Raw genomic sequence first — 18,301 nt, forward strand, 5'->3', positions numbered from 1 at the left:
GAGGAGATAGACAGACAAGAGGAATAAGTAGGGGCCAAAGGAGATGAGCTGGCCCTGTTAGCGGGGAAGCATGGGGAGTAGAGGTCACTGATCATTCTTCTCCGTCGCTCTGTGGATCTATCAGGTTTTACCTAATACCTGACTTGCGACCATTTTTTATTAATAAAACAATAAAAGAATGTTAACATCAGAGCAATCAAATGATGGGTGCACTAATGGTGTGGGAGAGGGGCTGATGGCAAAGAAAACAATATCAGAGGAACTGTCAGAGAAAACGAAGTAGGATCCACCTTCACCCAAGCCGGTGGTTCTCAACCTTCCTTAATGAGCAACTCTTTAGTACAGTTCTTCATGTCGTGAAGCCTCCCACCATGAAATTATTTTTGTTGCTACTTCATAAGTGTAATTTTGCTACTGTTATGAATTGTAAATACTTTTCAGAGATAGAGGTTTATCAAAGGGGTCGTGACCCACAGGTTTAGAATGACCTATAAAACCTTCATTAGCAATTAAATCCATATTGGTGATGTCTCTGGAATTTTCAGAATTAATTAAAAAAAAAAAAAACAGAGAAGCCTGGACCCAAAGTAGTGCTGTAAATGAGACCCACAACAGTTCTTCCAGGAGAATAAACACTGCTCTGGAGCTGGCATGGTGCGGTGGTTTGACTAAGAGCAGTCCCCATAGGCGCGTATATTTGAATGTTTGGTTTCCAGTTTGGCTTTGTTGGAATAGCTGTCACTGGCAGTGGGCTTTGAGATTCCAAAAGCCCATGCAGTTCCGAACCAGCTCTCCCTCCCTTTCCTATGCCTATGAATCAAGATGTGAGCTCTCAGGTACTGCTCCAGCACCAGGGCTGCCAGGCTGCTGCTGTGCTCCCCACCATGGTGGTCATGGACTCTAGCCCTCTGCAACCATGAGCCCCCAAATAATGTCTTTTTTTCATAAATGTCTTTGGCCAGCAGTAGAAAGGTAAGTAAGACACATGATAACACATCTGTAACCCCAGCATTCAGGAGTCTGAGGCAGGAAGATCACCAAGCTAGAGAGACCAACTTGGACTGCATAGTGAGTCTGAGGCTAACCTGGACTACAGAATGAGAGAACTGTCCTAAAAACCCAAAACAAACACATGAAAACAAATCCTGCTGTAGGGCTTCCTGCTGCTCACTGGGCATAGGATGAGAAGGAAAGCCTCCGGGGGACAGACAGAACATGGCATTCTTCAGGGTAGTGTTCCCACCGCATTGAGGGAGCTGGAACCAGGAGTAGAGCTAATATTGCTAGCCAAGACATCCCTCCAAAGTCAGGGGAGCCTGGCAGATTCGAATCCCCTGCTCTCCTACCCCTGCCTCTGGGCGCCTACAGTCCTGGTGACAGTGAACGGCCAGTCTCACAGCGCTCTCAGGAGGTGTCAATCACAAGCTTGCAGACGCCTTGTCCCATACATGACATGTGCAGTTTTCATACTTAGTTCCCATATCTCATTCCCATGTCTTTCTCCCAAATCTTGGAGTCACCCTCCCATAGGCCTATGGGCAGTGACTGAGAACCGTGTAAATTCAGTAACAGAGAAGCCATTCTGACAGGGACCAGCAGTGGCCCTGTTAGGCAAGGAGGAGCCTGTGTCATGGAGCTGCGCTGCAGTCCACTCAGTGGGAAATAGCCCTGTGGAGGTGGATCTGCTGGATAAAAAGGAAATAGGTGGCCATCATTCAACTCTTGGTGTGTGTGCATGCATGCGTGCACATACATGTGAGTGTGTGTATGTGTGGTGTAACTGTTCAAGGAAGAACAGAAGACATAGGATACAAAGCTCAAACCACTGACTATTGACCTTTTATTTCTTGTCTATTAAATGCTGGACAGGTGTGGTGGGGGGAGGCACCCCTTCTAAGTCAGTCAGAAGCCCTTCCTGTACCCCATCAGGGTCTGCCAAGTCCCTCTCTGTGGGATTGGGAGCCACAGGCAATACCTTCCCAGCCATTACAGAGAGAGAAAAGGGCTGGTCTTGGTTTCTATTTCCCCATATACAAGAAGGGTCAAGCTCGACCCAACTCAGGACCTATTTCCCCGGATATCCTGAGAAGCTGGAAGGACCTGGAAAGCAGAACTTTGGGGATCCCTTGCTCAGCAGAAAAGCAGCGTCCGGGCAGGAGAGGGCATCATCCCACAGGCTGTGACCCCCAGGTGTCGGGTTTGCTCACCTTTCCTGTTCGCTCCTTCACTCCAGGGTCCCGCTTGTGTTTCCCACAGGCAAGGGATCTAGGATTCTGTTCTGTCCTCGCTTAGAGGTTTCTCTACTCTCAGATAAGGAAAAGTGAAGCGGCCTTTTGCACACGAGCATGAAGAATGTCATCCACACATTTATTTTTCTGCTCCTCCTGCACATTCCCAGGGCTTACTCTTAAAGGTTCTGTTTATCATTTGTTTGTTTGTTTGTTTATCTGCCTATCTCCAGCAATGCTGGAGACTTTATCCAGAGCCTGTGCATAGTAAGTAATTATTCTACCACTGAGACACACATCTGGTCTCAGATATGGGTGAGTTCAGCAACCATAGGTGTGCTGCTGAAATATTGACAATGTCAATACGTAACACTCAGAACTGGTGAGCTGGTCTACTGGTAGCTTGGTCAATGGTTGATGAGGGAGAAAGACCCAAGCAAGATGCCCCACAGGTGCCCGTGCATGCTGACATGGCTCCCAGCTCCAGGGTTGCATGCTTAGGGCTTGTCTTGGCAACATCCTTTCTGCATCATGAGCCTAACACACATAACCACAGCAGGGCCAAGAGCCAGCACCAGGAGTGAAAACTGGGGTGACCTACAGCACCCCTTGCCCTTGCTTCCGCATGGCTTCAGAGAGCAGCATGTGACCCAGCCCTGAGTTTTTGTCAGAACTATTGGAAAAGAGAAGCACTTCCCCGAATGCCTTGAGGGCTTCAGGACTATGAAAACTCAGAGCTGTGAGGGCTTCAGAATGCGAAGGTGCATGGCTGTGATGTTTTGTTGTTGGGTCTCCATGAAGCCTCCAACTTTGCTCTAATTCAACATCCTCCAGCATATCTTCCACCATTGGTTGCCTCACTCATCCCCTTGGTACTTTCTGGTTCAGTTTCTTTTCCTGGAAAAACTATCTGTTTCCCCTAGCTCATCCGTGCTCACTAGGAGCAACCACAGACCCTGTTGGTCCCCTCTTTCTCCCAACGGTCATTGTAGCCATGTTCACACTGCAAACCACACCTGACACAGAACACATAGACCAGCAGAGGCTGACCAGTCACATGTACTCACAGTCTAGGGGAGAAGGTCATTTCTCTACAAAGTCTGCAGAGTTCCACAGAGTGACATCAAGGAGCACAGCCACCAGCAAGGCTTGGGGTGGAGCAGGGAGGAATCACAGGGCGGACAGAGTGACACCCCACCCAAGATGACCCTGGGATGCTGGAGGACTTTCCAGACTAACAAAGGAACCCATGAAGTTGATGTTATGGAGGTCAAAACCACAAGGAAAACACAATCAGACACAGCTCAGATTGTAATTAACCAAATTTATTAAAACTGATCGCAGGTCTGCAGTCTTTAACCCAAATCATAAATGAACCATCCAGAGGCAGCTAAAGGAAGGGCTTTAAAGGCAAAAACCCCAAGAAGTCCTTGAGTATCTGTATAAAGAAGTTATAGAAGCCAAAAAGCTGTTCTTCAGGGTCAGGAAGGAAGGAGGCTGGATCCAACGCTGTAGAAGGTGAGAAACTGATCCTGGGTGCATCGGAAAGATCTCGATAGAGGGCAAGGCATGAGTTCCACATCCAGCACTCAGAAGCTCAGAGGAGCATTGTAATGGAGGGAGGAGTGGCGACAACCAGCTCCTGTCCGTGGTCGGTTTCTCAGTTTCCTTTAGCAGTAGTGCTGTGGTGGCCATGGTGTGCATACAGGTGGTCATCCTGCTGCAGCAGACTAAACACTTAGATAAACAGGCCACAGGGCTTTTCCAGGGTTACAAAGTTTGGGTCAGTTTGCCTTTGGCCACCTGTGCCATCCATCCACATACAGGTGGAAAGACTTAGTAATGCCAGGTATCCTAAGTGCTGGTCTTGACATCAAAGCCTCCTTGAGCTTTTGGAATGTCTCCTTGTCTTTGTTTTTCCAGTTCAGGGGGTCATTTTCTCCTAGGCCCTTGTATAATGGTTTTAATATTTCTGCAAATTTAGGTATCATCTGCAGTATTCAACTGTTGCCAAGAATTTGCCTGACTTTTATTTTGTGGCTTGGGATGTTTAAGATAGCTTGGATCCTGTTCAAGGACAGAGTCCTGCTGCTACTCTCTGAGCAATATGGCAGAGAACGTACCTTATGGAAGCACAACTGGGCCTCTTAGACAGACACACATCAGCTGAGCTGCTGGAGCATTTTAAGCAGTTCCTCAATAGGTTTTGGCCCTCATTCAGTGTGTGTGAAGTGATGAGAAGGTCATCCACATACTGGAAGAGGGTGACATTATGGTGCCCTTGGTGGTTCACGTAGGTTTGCACTGAAGTCTTCATCAAACAGAGTAGTGGATTCTTAAACCCTTGTGGTAGTTAAGTCCAGATCAGTAGGTCATTAAACCCTGACTTGGGTCTGTGGCGTGGGACAATGGTCTGTATTCTGTCAATTATATTTTAAATAAATGCTGATTGGCCAGTAGCCAGGCAGGAAGTATAGGTGGGACAACCAAATAAGAAGTAGAGGCAGGTCAATGAGAACAAGAGAATTCTGGGAAGAGGAAAGCTTGCTCCTCGGTCTTTACCCAGCTGCAGAGGAGGCACGATGTGACTGGCTTACCAAAAAAAAAAAAAAAAAGGTACTGAGCCACGGTGGCTAACATAGACAAGAATAATGGGCTAATATAAGTTATAAGAGTTGATAAGAAGTCTGAGCTACTAGGCCAATCAGTTTATAACTAATGTAGACCTCTGTGTGATTTCTTTGGGAATTAATGACTATGGGAATTGGGCAATACAAAAAATTCAGTCGGCAGATCTGTCCATTAAAAAACAAATATATGTTGGCACACAGGGCCCTGGGGTAGGGAGAAAATGATATCTTTCAAGTGTTTGGTTGGTGCGGGAGAATTGTCTGTATTCTGTCAATCATGTTATAAATAAACGCTGATTGGCCAGGTAGGAAATATAGGCAGGAAAACCAGACAGGAAGTAGAAATAATGTAATGAGAACAGGAGAATTCTGGGAAGGAGAAAGTTGATTCCTCCCACTCCTGCCCAGATCACCAAAGCAGCAGGATGTGATCTGCCCCATTGAAAAAAGGTACTGAGCCACATGGCTAACATAGATCAGAAAAATGGGTTAATCAAGATGTGAGAGTTAGCCAGTGAGAGGCTAGAGCTAATGGGCCAATCAGCTTATAATTTATGGAGACCTATGTGTGATTTTCTTTACGGCCAAACAGTTATGGGGTACTGGGTGGGACAGAAACCCCAACAAACAAGCAGGCCCCATTCATGTTACATTTGGTTTTCTGCAGCAGCCAGATCAATGTGGGTAAATACCCAATAAACCTCTTGAAGATGATCCAGGAATCAAGCAGGAGATTTCCTGATTTCCCTGAGTTACCTTAGACACCTTTAAGATTAGTTGGTTTCTAGCTGCTGCTCTCATCCTGTTCAGGAGGCCCCAGGGATAGGTGTCTAGTGCTCCCTTATGTTGATCAGTGTTGGGGTTCCAGTTTGGCAGAGTGGACAGCCATATTCCCTTGGCTCTTCTTTTGGCATCTACCGCGGTCACCCTAGGATCCTTTGTAGCCTTGCTGGCTCCAGTCATTATTCAATTCTTCTCCTGTGCAGTCAAAATGGTACCTAGAAACTTCTGACCATCAGCCGAGGTGAGCTGATGGGTAAAGAAAACCGTTTCCAAGAGGCTGATGATAACCTGAGGCTTCTCAGAGAAGGGAGTGCTCTGGGTCTCCAGTTATACAAATCAGTGGTCCAAAAAGGACATAAACTAGAAAAGAAGGTCTGGGCCTTTGCTCCCCATCAGCCCCTTACTCCGGCAAGGATGGGTGCCCATTAGGGATGCTTCTCTAGGAGAGAGAACAGCAGGAGTCAGGCTCAGCTGGAGTGGAGCATAAGCTGGTTCTCTCCTGGGGTGTGGAAGTAAGGATGGGTGAGGACAGATTCTTGGAACTGCACGTGCATCATCCCCTTCAGACAGTCAGGTTCTGGACTGGCTGGATGTGGGGATTGTAAGGTAAGAGAATCTCTGCTGCCGCTGCCACTGCCTCTTCTTCCTCCTCCTCCTCTTCCTCCTTTTCCTTTTCTTATCCCTCCTCCTCCTCCTCTTCTTCCTCCTCCTCCTCTTCCTCCTTTTCCTTTTCTTATCCCTCCTCCTCCTCCTCCTCCTCCTCTTCTTTCTCCTCCTTTCAGGACCACCACAGAGTGTCCAGACATTTCGTTGAGTGTTTTACTCTGCCTCCAACTCTGACTTGGTGACTAAAGCAGAGAAGTCTTGTTTAAGGGCATGACCTTTCTGCCAAGGAGGGGATTGAAAAGGAGGAAGAGAAGCCGTTAATGTAACAGAACTGTCCAGGTAGCCAGGGTTCCGGTGACTATGTGCTAGATTTTCTTGGCACTTTGAAGGTCAAATGGCCCTCATCTGGCCATCCCACATCAAAAGTGGGGCATTCTAGTTCACAGAGAGTGAGGAGCTGTCTAGGTGACATCTTAGCTCTGTAGTCTGCTTTGCAGAACTCCTTCAAGTGTTACAGCATGCAATTCAATGGCAACTTGGCTGTGCTCAGTCTTCTTCCCATTCCTACAAGAAAACTTATAAGCACACCAGAAGCATATCTCATACTCTGAGTCTGGAGACCAGGTCTATGACCACTCCTCATCTCCCCTATGAGTCCCCAAATGTCCAGACATCTAGAAAAACTCATGATCAGTCTTCTTTTAAGTTAGCAATTCTTTTGTTTTGGTTCTATTTTGAAAATTAGCAGGGGTCACAGGCTGGGGCAGCCCCGGTTCCCCAAGTTCACAAATGTGCTTGCCCCCACCCAGGGCTGCTCACTCCAGGGGCCTCTGAGTTGTGTTACTTGACCCCATCTAGGACCTGACCTCCCTAACTAGTGACTCTTTCATTTGTGGCAACCATGGTCGCAGGCTTCCTGGGGCCTCCACATCTACCCCAGACTTGCCCCCACTAGAACCTATCCTGGACCCCAGGCCCTGAATCTGTGTTCTCCCAGGATCTTGCTGGGGCCTCCAGATGTTGTGAAGCTTGAGACTACTGGGAAAAGATCACCGGACTCAATTCAGGTTGTAATTAGCCAAATGTATTAAAACTGCTAGCAGGCCTGCAGTCTCTAACCCAAATCAGAGACATGCCACCCAGAGGCAGCTGAAGAAGGGCATTTAAAGGCAAAAACCACAAGAGCTGTTCTGGTTGGCCAGAACAGTAATCAAGATGACCTTAAAAACAGTCCTTGAATGTCTGCCTAAGCAGGTTACAGAAGCCAAAATTTAGCAGTTAGTCATAGCATAACAAGCAGACAGTCACATCGTGGACGTACATTTCTGGGTGGGGTCAAGGAGTCAAGGTTGTAGGGAACTTAACTTCCAGGAGTTTTCGTCGGCGACAAAATGGCCATTAGGTACCCAGATGGATGCCTAGCACGAAATGGAGTTTCTTTAGCTATCACATTGAAAACGGAAAGGAGGGCAGTTGGTCCCATGGTGAGGTACGCTATCCAGAAGGGGAACCTTCAGAACGTGGGGACTACTGGTAAGAGCAAGGAACCTCAAGCTGAGGTCTTTGGGGCCCTGAGAGGATCTAAGATGTCTTGACACTGCACACAAGCCTACAGCCTGGTGTGGTGACACACACTTTTTGTCCCAGCACTCGAAAGGCCAAGCAGGACCACATATAAAGTCTGTGTCAAAAACAAAACAAAACAGAAAGCAACAAGCCTGCACTCTCTGCTGTCCTCACTCCCCAGTACCATGCTGTCTGCCCATGTAAGAAGGCAATGTCTTTCCTGGGAACTCTCAATGGAGGCCAGCTCACACCTCCTGCACTCTCTCTGCTGCCCCCTGCTGGTGATCCCTTGTTTTTCAGGCCTTAGTCTCCAGGTTATATTCCAGTTTGGATCTGGAAACCCAGTCTCTGTGAAGAATAAGGACCTCAACAAGGTTCCCCTGGGAACAGAGCTAAAGAACAGAAGGCTGACTACCAAGGAACTCCAGGAACGGACTTTGTTCAAACCTTATCATATTTAATTCAAACAAAAAACCCTATTCATTCTACCCTCTAACTGAATGTACCCCAAGTTGCATGTTCTTTAGGGTTACAGTGGCCCTGGGAATGGAAACAGGCACTCCAAGGAAGCTTTGAGCCAAGAGATGTTTAGAGTAGAAGAGGACTTTGTCTGCACAGGGCTTAGCAAGAGAGGGAACCCCATGTAGCGGAGAGGTGGGAGACCCAGGCTGCCTGTGGTGGGGGAGTACTGGGCCTGTGATGGCCTGGGGGCCGGAGGAAGGGGAGCTGAACCAAGCATCTCAAATGAAGGCAGAGGACCTGTCAGCCCCTGCCTGCACTGAGTTATCTCACTTAGAGAAATGGGGATTCCGACCTCAAAGAATGTGAATAAGGGGGTGACAGAACATGGTGGGGGCAGGGTGACTAAGAACAGCTATTCCCACGGCAAACAGCCAGAGGCCCCTGCCAGTGCTCCTCCACAGACAACAAGAGAGAGCCTCATAGAAATATGGGAAGAATTGCTTAGTATCCTGAAGCAAATTGTCCCCTCTCCCAAAACAGGATCTTGCATAGCAGGCTGGCCTCAAATGTAACTACGTAGTTGAGGGTGACCTTGAACTTCTGACCCTCCTCCTTCCACCTCCTCGCTGCTGGGGTCACAGGGGTGCATGACCACACCTGTTTGTGTGGTCCTGCTGGTCAGACTCAGGGTCACCAGTGCCAGAGGACTTTATCCCCTGAGCCACACCTCCAGCATTCTGACGTATGTTTTTATATTTTTCACCTATTTTATAATTTAAATTTACAGGACTAAAGAGATGGCTCAGCAGTTAAGGGCACTTGCTACTCTATCAGAAGGCCAGAGTCTGGATGTCAGCACCCATATCAGGTTGTTCATAAACAGCTGTAACTCCAGCTACAGTGGATCTGACACCCTTTCCTGAACGCTGGGATCACTCACACACACGTGCAGGAAAAAATGTCTTTAAATGTATTTGCAATGGATACAAGAAAACATGAAATAGTTACACATTTTGATAGTACCAGGTGCTGTTCTAATGCATGTATAAATTATAAAGTGTTGAAACTGAGCTAAACACACCTGTCTTCTCCAGCACTGGTCACATGCGAATGTAGCTTTCACGTGGCCATACAAGGCTTCTTAGAAGGGTCAGGTAAACGCAGACAAAATGATCTGCAGGTGACAGGTGCACCTGCTTCACCTGGGCAGTGGGGACTTCTATATCCTCTGCATGGTTTTGCGCATTAAACCCAACCCCCTCAAAGTCTCTCCAGGGCAGAGAGTTCTAGCCAACCCAGATGGACCGCAGGGTGTGTTTGGGACAATATTCAAGCAAGAAATGCTAAGGCACAGAGCAGTTTTGGAGTGTCAAGGAGAGCGACATCACTTCAATCTGGGTCACTGTTGCAACACAAATGCTGAGCTTAGGGCCAGGCCTGTCATGGAATTGTCTAGATGTGGGGCCGCTTGCAGACGAAAAGGAGGTTACTATCACAGGAAGCATCATTCCAGGCTTGCGGGAAGGGCACCCTGATATTGGCACAGTGTTCATTGTTTCCTGTATTGTTGGGTTCGCCAGGAATCCAGAACCTACCAAGGGAGAAAACAAAGACTCTTTATGCCCCTGTCAGGATGCTTGCCTAGCGGGCAGGAAGCTCTGCATCAGAGCCATGGCACCACCACCTTTATCCCAGCACTCAGGAGGATGAGGCAGGAGGACCAGAAGTTCAAGGTCAACCTAGGCTCTATAGTAAGTCCTGAGCCAACCTGGGATACATGAGATGCTGTTTTTAAAATTAGCTATTTTAGAGGCTAGAAAGATAGCTCTGTGGGTTAGAGCACCTGCAACCAAACCTGATGGCCTGAGTCTAATCCCCAGGACCCATATGGCAGGAAAGAACAGACTCAGACAAGTCGTCCTCTGACCTCTACACATCTGTGCCCCAGGTTCCCAGATATACATCATGTACACACACAGGAAAATAAAATAAATAAATAAATAAATAAATAAATAAATAAATAAATAAATAAATAGTTTTGATGAGTTAATTCAATCCCAAAATTGAGTTTCAATTCAATCTTGATCAGTTCTCGTCCCTGGTGACAACCTAAGATGATGAGTAGACCTTGAACTTCAAGCCTCCTGCTGTGCCCCCACCCCGCTTCTCTCAAGGCTTTCACGATCCCTTCCTGCACAGGCCTGGACTTGGGTCAGACCCTCACCCCAGCGGGGCAGAAGGGCTTGCTGCCCAGCCGCATGGGACATGCAGGTTCCTAACTGGCCCCAGGTACCACCCGATGAGCAGCAGCACGTTCACGGGAACTCACCCCCCAGCAAACCAGGCTGGGAAGGAGGGCACAGCTGACCACTCACCTTCTGCTTTGCTCCATGTTGAATGGCGTCTCATCCACCCAGTACCAATCCCCGTTAGTCCCTGCCTTGGTGAGACCAATCCAGAATGGAAGCCCATCTGCCGTCTTGTAGAGAAACTCCTGTGGGGAGCACAGAGGAAGTGAGTGGAGGCCCAGCCACCGCCACACCTTTCAGTACCTACCTGTTGGCTACTCTTCACCTGTGCACAGTGGTGGCCCCTGAACTTGACAATGATGCCCCCATGAGACTTGCAGACTTACAGGTACAGCATCCTCCCTCGGTACCTCCATGCCCAGGCCTGGAGCCCAGAGCCCACATCCACATCCTAGCTGCCCATTGCTTATCAGCTAACAAACTTGGAGCTTGTGCTTTTTAGTGAGGTGCTGGAGAACAGGGGAACACAGCCTGCTGGGTGTAGCAGCAGAGACCTATAATCCCAGCACTTTGGAGTCTGCGGCAGAAGATTGAGAATTCAAGGCCATCCTGAGTTACATACTGAGATCCTGTCTTAAGAACAAATGAATAGGGCTGGAGAGATGGCTCAGTGGTTAAGAGCACTGCCTGCTGTTCCAAAGGTCTTGAGTTCACTTCCCAGCAACCACATGGTGGCTCACAACCATCTGTAGTAAGATCTGGTGCCCCCTTCTGGCCCGAAGAACAATGTATATCTAATAAATAAATAAAGCTTAAAAAAAAAAAGAACAAATGAATAACAGAACGGAAGGAAAGAAGGATTGAAAGATGGAAAATCAGCTAAACTGCAGACAAGGGACATCAAGGGAATGGCCTGACTGGAAATACCTAAATTACAGGAGACCAAAACTGTGCCGGCCCCTGCAAGGCGTGTTGTGCCTCCCTCCCTCCTTTACCTTCCAGGGCAGGCACAATTTCATCCATTCACTAAGGTGAGGCCTAGGAAAGAAAGCCATCTCCCCAAGGCTCCAGGACAAGGTTGATGACAGACAGTGACATCCGCTAGTACAGACCTGGGCCCTCATCTGCTTCCCTTCTCCGCCTCCCAGATCAATGAGCCCAGTCTGCACTCTGCCACCAGGAAGGAGGCTTCCTGGGTTCCGGGGTATCATTAATGCTGTTCACAAATATTTCTATCTTCTGGCATGTGGAAAGAGCGCCCCCTTGCTGTCCTCCTTGACGCTAGAAGGATTGTGTGACTGGCTCTTGCTGGGGACATGTAAGTAGAAATGACATGTTAATTGAGGGCAGGAGCTTTAACAGCCAATGAAGCTGGCCATGTCTCCTTGCTGCTTCAGAAACTGTGGATGTGCATTGAAATAAAGCCTCTTGATTTAAGACCTTGTTACCCACAATGAACAGAACCTCTGCTGTCCCCTGCGAGATGTGTAATATTCATGAGAAATAAACCTTTGGATTGGGGAAGCTAGATAACCCAGTGGGTAGGAGCACTTGCTACACAAGCATGAGTTTCTGAGTTCAAATCCCCGGCACCCATATAACCCCAGCCCTGTGGAAGGCAGAGGCAGAGGATTGTTGGGACTTACTTGGTAGCTACCAGTCAGTGTTCAGGGAACGAGACAGTGATAGAATAGGGCATTTGATGTCCTCCACACATGCACGGATGCATGCTCCTGCGCATACACACGTTCATATACCCCCAACACACACACACATGAAGAGAGAGAGACAGAGAGAGAGACAGAGAGAGAGACAGAGAGAGAGAGAGAGAGAGAGAGAGAGAGAGAGAGAGAGAGAGATGCACACATGCACAGACAAAAAATAAGCCTTCATTGTTAGCTCACGAACAGTAGAGGAATTCTGTTACTGCAGCAAACTCCTGCCCAGTCTTTCTGGCATGCTGTTCACAGAGCCAGTGATGACTGTACTCACTTGCTCTGATTCTGAGGTCACTGAGGTCAGATGAGCATTTTTAGAAATGCAGAACTGCTCCGCGCTGTACCAGGTCTTTGGGGTGTGTGAAAAGTAGTAGAAGTTCCCCCTGAAGTACTTCCAGCCTCGGGACACCATCTCCAGAATGTCACCTGGAAAACAGGGCCTGAGGTAACCGCAATGCTCCTGGTTCCACTGCATCCTGACTGGGGTGTTTGTTCAGTGAGATCCTGGAGACAGCAGTGAATGGATCCAGATCTAAGAGTCCTTGGGTTCCTGGAGTTGGGGGTTGGGGACACTTAAAGGATTCTGTTGGAACCCTAAAGGTCTGAGATTTGTGGACAGAACACCTGAAGCCAGAAAAGGTACAGTGGCAGGGAGGGGAGAATGTGAGAGGAACACAGAGGTCCTGGACCTGGTTCACAGTAATGAACTTCATGGGAAAGGGCAAGATACAGGCCATGTGTGACATACCATATTAATAACATGTCACTATGTGAGCTCAACAAGAAGCTGGCCCTAGAGAGGGGATGCTCACTCCTCCCGATTTCAAACCCAAGTATGATTGTCTCAAAGTGCCATCTAAGGAGAGAAAGCTCAACTTGGAACTCCAGATGCTTGCTTCGACTTCCCCAGTATGTTTCTGCTGGATGCTGTAGCTCTGGATTGGATGGTGTCACCTCCCAGCTGCTACTTGCTCCTTTTCTTGAAAGCCTTATCCTCGAGGACCCTCTGCTCCTTAGGGACCCTCTGCTCCTCGGGGACCCTCTGTTCCCAGGGACCCTCTGTTCCCAGGGACCCTCTGCTCCTCGGGGACCCTCTGTTCCCAGGGACCCACTGCTCCTCGAGGACCCTCTGCTCCTCGGGGACCCTCTGTTCCCCGGGGACCCACTGCTCCTCAGGGACCCTCTGCTCCTCAGGGACCCTCTGCTCCTCAGGGACCCACTGCTCCTCGGGGACCCTCTGCTCCTCGGGGACCCTCTGCTCCTTGGGGACCCTCTGCTCCTCGGGGACCCTCTGCTCCTCGGGGACCCTCTGCTCCTCGAGGACCCTCTGCTCCTTAGGGACCCTCTGCTCCTCGGGGACCCACTGCTCCTTGGGGACCCTCTGCTCCTCGGGGACCCTCTGCTCCTTAGGGACCCTCTGCTCCTTGGAGACCCTCTGTTCCCAGGGACCCTCTGCTCCTCGGGGACCCTCTGCTCCTTGGAGACCCTCTGTTCCCAGGGACCCTCTGCTCCTTGGAGACCCTCTGTTCCCAGGGACCCTCTGCTCCTTGGAGACCCTCTGTTCCCAGGGACCCACTGCTCCTCAGGGACCCTCTGCTCCTCGGGGACCCTCTGCTCCTCAGGGACCCTCTGCTCCTCAGGGACCCTCTGCTCCTCAGGGACCCTCTGCTCCTCAGGGACCCTCTAACAGAAACTCCAGCAGACGGCTTCAGCAAAGCTTCCCCAGGTGATTTCTGCTGGATGTTTTGAGTGTCCAATTTTATACTTTGCTATATCAAATATCACTTCTGTATCAGTCTATCTGCCTATCAATCATCGATCCATATATCATTTGTCATTCATTCTTTTATTTTTAGTTCATTATATACTTTTAAACTCACTCACTCGGGGCTGGAGAGATGGCTCAGTGGTTAAGAGCATTGCCTGCTCTTCCAAAGGTCCTGAGTTCAATTCCTAGCAACCACATGGTGGTCACAACCATCTGTAATGAGGTCTGATGCCCTCTTCTGTCCTTCAGGCATACACACAGAATATTGTATACATAATGAATAAATAAATATTTTTTAAAAATAAACTCACTCACTCAAAACCCAAAATATGTATATTTTCCAGACCATACAGAACGCCAGGAAACTCCCTAATGCTTCTATACGCTGCACCTTAGTGTAGAGACACAAGTTAGGCCTGGTGTTTTCTCTCCTCACTGCCCCAAGTCCTCTCAGACCAATAGACTTTCTGTAGTGGCTGGAAAGAAAATGCCCCCAAAGGGAGTGGCACTATTAGTAGGAAGTGTGCCACTGTGAGGACAGGCTTTGAGGTCCCTTTTCCTCAAGCTTCTCTGAGTGTGACAATCAAGTGACTTCCTGCTGCCTGCCTATCAAGATGTTGGTCTCTAAGCTGCTCCATCATGTCTGCCTACATCCTGCCATGGTCCCCATCATGATGACAATGGACTGGACCTCTGAAACTGTAAGTGAGACACCTTCACTTAAATGTTTTCTTTATAGGCGTTGCCATGGACAGCCTTAGTAAACCCTAACGAAGACACCTTCCTTGTTAACTTTTCAATCCACCCACTTCCCTTTCCCCTGCCCACCCACAAACCGGCCTGCTGCCTGTTTGAGACAGGTGGGGTTTTATGGCCACCGTTCAGCCTTCAGGATGATCTTCTCATTTACTTACTCTGTTGATGGAGCAGCTTGTTGACATTCTCCAAGCTGTTCTGCAGTCCTCGGACCTTTGCATTCAAGGCACTGGCTTTATCCAGATCTCTTTGCAGCTCTGGGATCTTGGCATTGAGGTTGCCGACCTCCTCCCAGCTTCTTGTTAACATAGTGATGTGGGCACTGACTACTTCCATGCTGTTCCTCAAAGTCAGGATCTGAGAACGCACCCGGGTGAGGCTGGTGTTCAGCATCTGCATCTGAACTTCAGCCTCATCCACACGGCTTCTGTCCTTCTCGAGATCAGAACGCAGGGTGCTGACGTTGTCCACACGACCTCTCAACATCTGGGCATCACTCTTCACTTCCAGTATTTTGTCCATCATCCTGGGGTCTGGATTTGAGAAAGTCAGGAGGTCAGTTGAGGGGTTTTAGCCACAGAGGTAAGGTGCTGTCCCAAGGCGGGGTAAACTGCAGGACCAAGTTCCCAAAGGACCAGGACATCCAAGGAGCTGTCACCTACTCTCCACTCATTCACTAACATACACATGTGTGCATCATGTGCCACTGTGTGTCAGGAACACTGGTTGGCACAGGCAGGGAAGTGACCAAGGGGTCTCGTGAACAAGCAGAGGGAGAACCCAGCCCTGAAATGTCTTAGTATGGTCAGAGTGAACTCGGTAAAGGGGCGCCCTTAGTCACCCCCTTGTCACTCCATCACTGAGCCCCCTCTGAGCCTATGAGTTAGTCCCCAGCCATCTCCCGTTAAAGACACAGCCAACAGCTAGGGCAGCACACCCCTCCCTTGTCTGCTCACAAGCTGCTCTATGGCCATGGGCAAGGGCATATCCATGCAGACTCCAGGACACATGGGAAGGTCATTAAAGCTATTTCTGCCCTTCCCTGGCCCCATCTTCCATACTCTACTAAGATCACAGGCATGTGAGTAAAAACTAACCAATAACTATCAAAAAATCCCGTGGGACTGAAACAGCTCCACAGGACTCCCCAGAACAATGTGGCAGCTCATAACCATCCATAACCTCAGTTCCAGGGGGACCCAATGCCCTCTTCTATCTTTGGCCACCAGGGCTTGTGGTGTACAAACTAGCAAGCAAAATATTCTAGGGCATGCAGTAAACATGCATGCAAGCAAAACACTTTCACACATAAAACAAAATAAAATAAAATGTGAGATTTTTCTAAAAAGAGTCCTATAAAAAAGACATTGCTAGAAGCCAGGAACAGCCAGGCATGGTATCACACAACTTTAATTCCAGCAGAGACGGGCAGATCTCAGTGAAGTTCAGCAGGCCTGATGTACTGAGTTCCAAGAAAACCAGGGCAGGGGGGGAGGGGAGGAGAAGGGGAGGGGAGGGGAGGGGAAGGGGAGGGGAGGGGAGGGGAGAGGAGAGGAGAGGAGAGGAGAGGAGAGGAGAGGAGAGGAGAGGAGAGGAGAGGAGAGGAGAGGAGAGGAGAGGAGAGGAGAGGAGAGGAGAGGAGAGGAGAGAAAAGAGCAGATACAAATCCAGGAGTTCAGGATAAGGTCAAGGTCCATGTTAGGGACCTGGAAGGGTGTGGCCAAGAATCTGAAACCACACATGTAGGCCATGAAAAGAGAAGATATTCCCCACCCTATACTTTCTAAAGACGTGTCAGAAGGGGAAAGGGTGTGACCACTGTAGAAACCAAGAAGCTTCTAGAAGAGGAATAAGAAGGCTCCAGGTGTGGACATACAAGAGAGTGAGGAGATCATCTGGGAGATTTGCTGGCTTGGCCAAGTTCTCTCTCTGCTCAGTGGAGAATTGGTTCCTAGTAGGGTCAGGAGACATCACTCTCACTGTTGGAGCTATCCACAAGGCTTTGAATCCAAGGGTCTCAGAGCTGTGAGTGACAGGATGCTAAGGGAGACCAAGGCAGACATAAAAAGATTGGTGACTCTTTCCTCAAGCCTGAAGAGTGTGAGAACAGACATTTCCTAATGCCAGTCAAAAATCCAAGAACTCGGGGATAGGAGGAGCAGCAGGTCAGCTTCCAGAAACACTGAAAACACCAAGGAAAATAGCAAAAAGAAAAAAGTTTGGGTCTTCAGGGACCAGGTGACTTACAGAAGACAGCTTGAAGCACAATCATGGCCACCAGCACCAGTGACAGACAGATGAAGGCCACGCGGAGGCTGAGAGTCTTCCTTAGGACTTGAGACAGATCTGACTTGGGAGAAGGCTCTGGAAGGAGACACAGAGGGCTGTTAAGGATCACTGAAGAGTGGTGACTGGCATAAGCACCAACTGGGCATGCAGCAGTTGCTGGCACTTGCCTTGAGGCCAGAGGGAGATGTTCTGCTTGTCCACTGTGAAGTGTGCGTCGGGGGTCTCCTTCTCCTTCATCTCCACCCCTAGTGCAGGAGCTTCTGGCTGCCTGTCTCCCCAAGGGTATTTTATCCAGAAGGAAACGGGAAATGAGTCAGAGAGCAGGTTACTATGTCATGCCCAAGTTCCCCGTTCTTGACTTAAACACTGCCTGGCTGAGGCCACAGCTTCATTCCCTCCTCAAAAATCTGGGCTTTTGTGGGGCAGAGGGTAGCACATGACTCCTTCCCAGGAACACAGACTTTTAAATCATCTATTCCGAAGGCTCTTATATTTCTCTTGTAAAAAGTTTCTCATCTCTAATATGTATATATTCCACACTTTCTTCATCCATTCTTCCATGGGAGGGCATCTATTAGGTTCTGGCTATTACAAATAATGCTGCTATGAACATAGTTGAACAAATACTTTTGTAGTATGATAGGGTATCTCTTGGGTATATTCCCAAGAGTTGAATTGCTGGGTCCTGGGGTAGGTTGATCCCAAATTTCCTGAGAAACTGCCACACTGCTTTCCATAGTGGTTACACAAGTTTGCATTCCCACCAGCAATGGATGAGTGTACCCCTTACTCCATATCCTCTCCAGCAAAGGCTATCATTGGTGTTTTTGAGTACTACTCAGCAGTAAAAAACAATAACTTCTTGAATTTTGCATGCAAATGCATGGAATTAGAAAACACTATCCTGAGTGAGGTAACCCAGACCCAAAAAGTTGAACATGGGATGTACTCACTCATAATTGGTTTTTAGCCATAAATATAGAACATTGAGCCTATAATTCGCGATCCTAGAAGCTAAATAACAAGGTGAACCCAAAGAAAAACATACAGTTATCCTCCTGGATATTGAAAGTAGACAAGATTGCTAGGCAAAAATTTGGGAACTGGGAGGTAGGGTGGGATGGGGGAAAGGGGAGATGGGGAGAGAAAAGTGAGAAGGGGAGGATGGAGAGAGCTTGGGGAATGGGATGGTTGGGATAAAGGAAGGATGGATATGGGAGCAGGGAAGTATATATCTTAATTAAGG

At 48.6% G+C, this 18,301-nt stretch overlaps 1 protein-coding gene across 2 annotated transcripts; it reads right to left on the reverse strand.

Annotated features, from left to right (window-relative positions):
• Positions 1–9,323: 9,323 nt before the first annotated feature.
• On the reverse strand, positions 9,324–17,312 carry Cd207 (CD207 molecule). 2 transcript variants are annotated; one of them, XM_057786366.1, is made up of 6 exons: positions 17,223–17,312; positions 17,014–17,130; positions 14,925–15,299; positions 12,517–12,668; positions 10,651–10,769; positions 9,324–9,866 (listed from the first exon to the last, which is right to left on the reverse strand). In XM_057786366.1, the coding sequence occupies exons 1-6, from the start codon at positions 17,290–17,292 to the stop codon at positions 9,728–9,730; spliced, it is 972 nt and encodes a 323-aa protein (XP_057642349.1). In that variant the 5' UTR covers positions 17,293–17,312; the 3' UTR covers positions 9,324–9,727. The 2 variants fall into 2 exon arrangements, with proteins under 2 accessions (XP_057642349.1, XP_057642339.1); XM_057786356.1 differs by lacking the exons at positions 17,014–17,130; positions 17,223–17,312 and adding an exon at positions 16,643–16,698.
• Between the last annotated feature and the right edge of the window lie 989 nt (positions 17,313–18,301).

The sequence above is a fragment of the Chionomys nivalis genome, chromosome 1 (genome assembly GCF_950005125.1).
Source record: "Chionomys nivalis chromosome 1, mChiNiv1.1, whole genome shotgun sequence".
Taxonomy (NCBI): Eukaryota; Metazoa; Chordata; class Mammalia; order Rodentia; family Cricetidae; genus Chionomys; species Chionomys nivalis.

Excerpts from the sequence above, each read along its gene's own strand:
- Cd207 (XM_057786366.1), bottom strand. The coding sequence starts at position 17,292 with ATGAAGGAGAAGGAGACCCCCGACGCACACTTCACAGTGGACAAGCAG. Across the intron at positions 12,669-14,924 it reads CAAGCTGCTCCATCAACAGA|GTGACATTCTGGAGATGGTG; the intron begins GTAAGTAAATGA and ends CCTGTTTTCCAG. Across the intron at positions 10,770-12,516 it reads TGACCTCAGAATCAGAGCAA|GAGTTTCTCTACAAGACGGC; the intron begins GTGAGTACAGTC and ends TGCTCCCCACAG.